Source organism: Ursus americanus, chromosome 28 (assembly GCF_024610735.1).
Source record: "Ursus americanus isolate L20-20 chromosome 28, mUrsAme1.1.p, whole genome shotgun sequence".
NCBI lineage: Eukaryota > Metazoa > Chordata > Mammalia > Carnivora > Ursidae > Ursus > Ursus americanus.
The window spans coordinates 33,559,741-33,566,522 of record NC_142154.1 but is presented as its reverse complement, the minus strand read 5'-3'; the positions used below and the strand labels follow the sequence as shown (position 1 = coordinate 33,566,522).

The 6,782-nt window shown below is 46.9% G+C and overlaps 1 protein-coding gene across 1 annotated transcript; it reads left to right on the top strand.

Moving 5' to 3' along the window:
* Positions 1-143: 143 nt before the first annotated feature.
* On the top strand, positions 144-2,680 carry RPLP1 (ribosomal protein lateral stalk subunit P1). The gene is made up of 4 exons (XM_045810765.2): positions 144-353; positions 1,057-1,131; positions 2,220-2,337; positions 2,562-2,680. Exons 1-4 carry the CDS (start codon positions 282-284, stop codon positions 2,639-2,641), a joined length of 345 nt encoding a protein of 114 aa, XP_045666721.1. The 5' UTR covers positions 144-281; the 3' UTR covers positions 2,642-2,680.
* The last annotated feature ends 4,102 nt before the right edge of the window (positions 2,681-6,782 follow it).

Here is a 6,782-nt window from a genome sequence, read left to right as displayed (position 1 = left end):
CTTTTTGAACTCGCTAACGAGCGAGTCGCGCTTTGTGAGCAGGCGCCAACAGTGGTCGGCACGGGCGGTTCTCGCTCCGCCTCTTCCGCCAGGCGCAGGCACCGATTGGTTCGCGTGACCAGTATAAGAGGCTACGCGCAGGGGCGGCACCTCCTTTCCTCAGCTGCCGCAAAGGTGCTCGGTTCTTCCGAGGAAGCTAAGGCCGCGTTGGGGTGAGGCCCTCACTTCATCCGGCGACTAGCACCGCGCCCGGCAGTGTCCGCTCAGCTCTCGCCCGCACCATGGCCTCCGTCTCGGAGCTCGCTTGCATCTACTCGGCCCTCATCCTGCACGACGATGAGGTGACGGTCACGGTGAGTGTGGGCCTGGGCCGGCCGTGGGGTCGGCCTGCGGGCGGTCGTTTTTCTCCGCTTGCCGGGCGTCCCTGCCAGGCCTTTCCAGCCGGAGCCGCGGCCATCGACATCCCCGGCGGCGGCGGAGGTGGCGGGGCGGGCCCACGTGCGGGGTGGTCGGGGCCCTCGGCCACGTGCTCCAGCTTCCTGGGGGACTGGAGTACACTTGGGTTGCGCGCTGAGGCTTTGGAAGCTTGCTTTAGCGAAACTCCGTGGCGTGTGGGTATCCTCACCCTCACCTAGGGACACTGTCCCTGTTTGGTGTGATGGCCGTGAATTCCTGTAGTCCTCTTAGTAGGCCTGGCTGGGCCAGGCTGCGTGATGTGGAGCGCACGTTAGCTTGCTCCGCCTCTGGCCCTGACTCGTAACCTAAAATAGCGGCGTGACTTGGTCAAGTCCCAGCCTGCGAAATGGCAGGACGGGCTGGCCGCCTTGCAAGGTGCCTAGCACACGGGAGCCGGGTGCATTTCATTTGCTTCTGGTAATCGTAAGAGTGTAAGAAACGGTCGTTTGAAATGAGCATACACGAAGTACAGATAGAATATTTGAAGTGGTTAAACATGGTTTTGTGCACACGTTTTGAGTGATTTTCAGTTGCAGTATTTTGGAGACGTTTCCGAAAACTACACTTTACTCTGATGGATTGCTGTTTTGCCTTGTTTAGGAGGATAAGATCAATGCCCTCATTAAAGCAGCGGGTGTGAATGTTGAACCTTTCTGGCCTGGCTTGTTTGCAAAGGTAAGGTGATCGCAGCAAAGTGATTTGGAGAAGCAAATTTGGGGACGTTACTAATTTATTAAGTCAGGTCTTCATGTAACATGAGAAATGCTGAGGTGCCATATTATTCCACCGGACCTTTTGTAGGTTTAAGTGCTGTTTCCTCATAGTTCCATATCTAGAGCCTAATTAAAGTTTATCTTGTCTTTTCCTTCTTGATTTCAATCCAGTTTCTCTTTCCTTCTGTTCTGAAACCATGACACACACATACATACACGTGTGTGTGTGTGTGTGTGTGTGTGTGTGTGTGTGTGTGACATAAACACATGCACACACCAAATGACTTCTCCTTAAAAGGGTCAATCGGGATGATACTGCCCATGCCGTTCCAAGCAGATTCTTGCTGCGTGATAGTCTGGTTTCATGGAAATTGGGTGTGGTGGCCTTTCACTGACCATTTACTATTTGTTGGGATCTAAAAAGACGAAGACAAGATTCCTACCCAAGGAACTTGGCACTGGCTACCTTTTCTGTTACTTAAACTCTGGCAAGAGGCTATTAGCTTCATATCTTCAGGTTGTGTCCAAAGAGTTTTGAATGATTGAAAACATTGTGCCTTTAATAAAGATACTCTTCTTTAATAAGGTCCCTGGACTTAGCAGTCTGAAAAATTGAATTCACTGTTAAGAGGAGATTTGGAACCGTGGAAAGAATCCTGATTTGAGTGTTTAAGGAAGCCCGAGTTTTTTGCCAACAGCTTAAGTCAGCATTTTGGGGCCAGTGTTCTCATCTATAAAAGGAAGGAATTCAGTTATTCTGTCTTGCTACTTAAATACAGCAATGCAATTGTAAGATTTAAAGCTTGAGTGGTTTCTTTTGTGACTAAATTTTAATATAGCTGCGTGGCCCCATCTAATCTCAGTCTTAGGGAATCTAAGTAGCAGACAAAATGTCACTGGCAGACTCCAGCGAAGGAGAAGGAAGAACAATATAGTGTTGGGAATTGGTTGTTGTCAGTTCAGAAGCAGGGGTACCTTTGGAGGTGTGGGCGGGGTGCTCCAACAGAAGGCCAGAACTGAGTGTGATCTGTGTATGCATGTGTGTCGCAGGCCCTGGCCAACGTCAACATTGGGAGCCTCATCTGCAATGTAGGAGCTGGTGGACCCGCCCCAGCAGCTGGCGCTGCGCCAGCAGGAGGTCCTGCTCCTTCTACCACTGCTGCCCCAGGTAGACCATTTCTTTTGGTATTGGAGGGAGGAGTGTGGAGATGAAGAGCAGCGTTGCCTACAGTACTTAATTTGCTAAGAGTAGATGATGTGTAGAAATCTTAAAACCAGGGGCATGGTTGGAAGGAGGGCTAGGGTATTTTGGACCATGTAAGTTGAAGGGCCTGGAGCTCTTTGGAGTTTAAAATATGGAGCAGGCTTGTGATTGACTGTTTTGTTTTTTAGCTGAGGAGAAGAAAGTGGAAGCCAAGAAAGAAGAATCTGAGGAGTCTGATGATGACATGGGCTTTGGTCTTTTTGACTAAACCTCTTCTGTAAGCTGCTCAATAAAAAGCTGAACTCTTGGTTGCTGCTGGTTTTGCCAGTTGTTTGGGCGTGTGCTGCCTACGGCTGATCTCCCTTCTGCAACACTGGTTTTCAGCCCTTTGTGGTATGACACCAGCGCTGGGGTTTTTCCCCCTGCCACCGTCTCATGGTGAGAAATAGTACACCAGCCAGATGCTGTACCAAGAATGTACCTAATATTGCATCTAGAACCACATGGAGAAGTGGGAGAAGTATCAGAGTAGATGCCTTGTTGGGGTCACCTGTGTGAGTCCATGACAACAGGGTTTGTCCCCTTGACAGGCATAAGGGTCAGTGGTGGTCGTGGTATAAACAAGGCCTCTTAAAAATCCCAAGTATAATCCTGGCTGCAGGTTTTTGAGCTGTGCCGAGACATCAGAGGTAGAATGCTCTATATCCCTGCGCTTATAATTCAGCAATACTGAAGGAGTGGTGAAAATTCAGGTTTGATGGGGTGCCTGGGGAGTTCAGTTGGTTAAGCATCTGCCTTGGGCCCAGGTCATGATTTGGGGGGCCATGGGATTAAGCCCCATATCGGGCTTCCTGCTCACCCGTGAGTCTGCTTCTCGCTCTCACTCAAAAGGAAAAAAAAAAATTCAGGTTTGAGGCCCCATTTACACAAAGAGACTAAAACCAAAGTTCAAACCTGTATTTTGACACACACTAATGAAGTAGGGTTTGGGGAAGGAGTGGCTGAGCCCTAGTGTGGAGACTGGTTCACTTCAAAATGGTGGGGGCTCCTAAAGATTTGGATTTCTAAAATACGATTACTTTATCTTCAGAGCACCTATTAGGTGCCAGGCACGTGAACATCTTGCCCTTTCCTATCTCCATTTAATAGAGGAAATCAGGAGTTGGTGAAAAGCAGGATGTCATAGCCCCAACTGTCCAGGGTACAAGACAGTGTTAAAGTTTTAGACCAGATGGGTAAGTGGCTGGTGTACCTTACAGATTTGAACACAACCCAGCAATTCTGCTTCTATGTATTACCCAAGAGAAACTACAAATGGACATCAGGATGCATCTTTGGGAATGTTCAAAGCAGTACTTAAAAGATTGCAAAAACCTCAAGGGTCCAACAACCAGAAAATAAAGGATCCTAATTATCAGCAGTGAAAATGAACTAGAGGAATTCTTAAAAGTAAGGTTAGATTAAGAACAAGTCCTGGTAAACTGCATACAGCACACTGCCCTTTCCCTAAACTTCAAAAATAAGATGGATCAGACATAAGAAAGGTAAGGGATGGTCAGTGTAAGACCTTGAGGAAGTGTGATGAATAGTAGTCCGTGTATGTTACTGTCATTAACATTTTGGAGTTCTCGTGTATTAGAGATGAATCCTTTGTCATGTCACAGATGGGTCAGTGGGAGTTCAGAGGTTAACCCGAGGTCAAGACTAGTAAATGGATGGAAGGGTTCAGACCAGGCTCTGCTAACCCTGCTTTCAGCATCTTTCCCATGTCTCTGCTCCTCTCTCCCCTCCTGCATCAGTACTCTACACCTATAGGACCTGCCTCACCGGGTTCTACAGAGTTCTGAGATAATGAATTCCTTGCACTCGGTGAGCACTTCAGTGTGAGGAGGGAATAGGGACACTGAGCTAAGGAAATACTTTGGATTAAAGAATACTTAAGATAAAGGAAATCAGTATTGAGAACAGCTGAAAAGTAAGTGGTAAATTGGGATATCAATACCAAGTTCAGTTACCCAAACCACACAATGACAAATGTTCACTATAGCAAGACTGAAATGTTAACGTGCTCTCATGGGTGGGCCCAGCTTTTGAAAAGAAATCTTTTAATGTAGTAAAAATCTACATAGAGCTAAAAACCTTTCCAAAGAATGATCTGTTAAAGTAGGATACCCACTTACACATTGTAGAAATGCTAACCTTTTATTCATTTGATACTGAGTTTAAAAGTCTGCCCAGTTCCACTCCCTTTTTTAGTTCTCGTGACCCTTAATTTCTTCTTAGCAAAATGGGAATAATAACTAGCTGATATTGGGAAACGAACTTGCCCATCAATGCATGCTGGTATGCAGATGCTATTCCCCCTCTGGGTAACGTACAAAGAACAAAGCTGGCATCGCTGGTTCTCAGAATCCCGAGGTCCAGAGGGGCACCTGTGTGGCACAGTCCTTAAGCGTCTGCTCAGGGTGTGATCCCGATGTTATGGGATCAAGTCCCACATCAGGCTCCTCCGCTGTGAGCCTGCTTCTTCCTCTCCCACTCCCCCTGCTTGTGTTCCCTCTTTCGCTGGCTGTCTCTATCTCTGTCAAATAAATAAACTAAAAAAAAAAAAAAAAAAAAGAATCCTGAGGTGCAGCAAGCCTAAGCCTTGTGCTCTTCAAACCTCCTCCCTGCCCATCCTTTGCAATCAGGCAATAGGTATGGTTTCTCATGACTGGTTTCATGCTCTTGATTATTCACCAAGTATACTCTTTGTTTAAAAAGTTCCATCGTTCCTAAGATTCTGTTCAACTCTCTCCACTGAAAGCATACCCAGGTCCATGGCTGGCTCACTCACCCGTTTTATAATCTCGCATCAGCAAGGAGCCAGGTTTAGGTGTAGGGGAGAATTTTAGGCACAGATTTGCTCACTGACAAACCATCTAAGAACAATTTTTTTTTTTTAAAGATTTTATTTATTTATTTGACAGAGAGAGACAGCCAGTGAGAGAGGGAACACACGCAGGGGGAGTGGGAGAGGAAGAAGCAGGCTCATAGCAGAGAAGCCTGATGTGGGACTCGATCCCAGAACGCCAGGATCATGCCCTGGGCCGAAGACAGACGCTTAACGACTGAGCCACCCAGGCGCCCCTAAGTACAATTTTTTTAAAAATCCATATTGTCACTGAATGTGTTGCACATTGGAGTAAAAAAAAAAAAAAAATCCAAAGCTCCTGTCAACTGTTTAACCCTTTTTTTTTTCTTCTTTCTTCTAAAAATGATGAGAGAACCACACATGAAATTCTAAAACCACCTTTTGGAAAAGAGAAACACTCTAATTAAAATGAAAGAATTCAAAATATTGATGCAACAAAACAACTTGGTATATTGCTACAAATTCAAATAAAATACGTCCAATCCTTTCTCCCCATAATTTGTAGGAGCATATACAGTAAAAATTCTGAGGGAACAACGTGAGCCAGGTGTTGGTGGGCTTGGTCGCATAGTGCTTTAGAGTTCAGAAATAACCTTCAGGGGTTTTCCCATTCTGAAACTGACCACATCGGGAGCACTTAATTCGCCCTGTCCATACACCAGACCGTTGCTCAGAGAGTCTGAGTGCTTGCCAGGTTCGCACAGCTAATGGCAGGCAACGCTGGGCCTGCCCCCCACTGTCTCTAGTAGTTACACCAGGACGCAGCGTCCCCTCCACACGTGCGCTTTTGTAAGCGATGGTGAGGAGCCTTTCATTTTTTTTTCCGTCACGGTTCAAGCCTCTTCTCCATCTTCTTATCTTTGCAAACAAGCCTGGATAATTCAGCTCAAGGGGGACATGGGCCACTTTCAAGAGAGCACTGGTATTTTTAGTCCTTCTGAAGCAGCCAGGAGATGCCCCTCAGGGTCAGATCACAGGCACCCCACAGCCTGCATCATGAAACCTGAGCTGGTCAGGTCTGATTCAACAATCTTCCTGAACACTTCTATCAGGACACGGGGGTCAGGGGCCATCGCGTATTTTCACAGGATTGCTCAAAGAGTTAGGGGCTTCCAAAGAACCCTCCAACTTCCACTCAGTTTAACTCACCTGAGCTTCCACTCCTCTGGCTTGTATACTTTGAGGGTTATTAGGACATCCAATTACAATGAAAAAATAACGTGCGTGTTTCACTTTCCCTATCTTCGCACTTGCTATTTCCCACTCTCGCCAAGCCACCGACTACCTACCCCAGTTAATCCAGTTCCTTCAAGCCTTCGGAAGCCCACCCCAGGCTGTGTTAAACCCTCTGCTGAAAGTTCTCTGCCTTTCCTCTTCTTAGAGTAGAGGTGTACTTATGCGTTTGTGATCGTTTGTTCAGTATCTTCCTCCTCCATCCATACAGTAAGCTTGGGGATCGGGGCTGTCTGTGCTGCTCACCTGTACCCCCAGTACT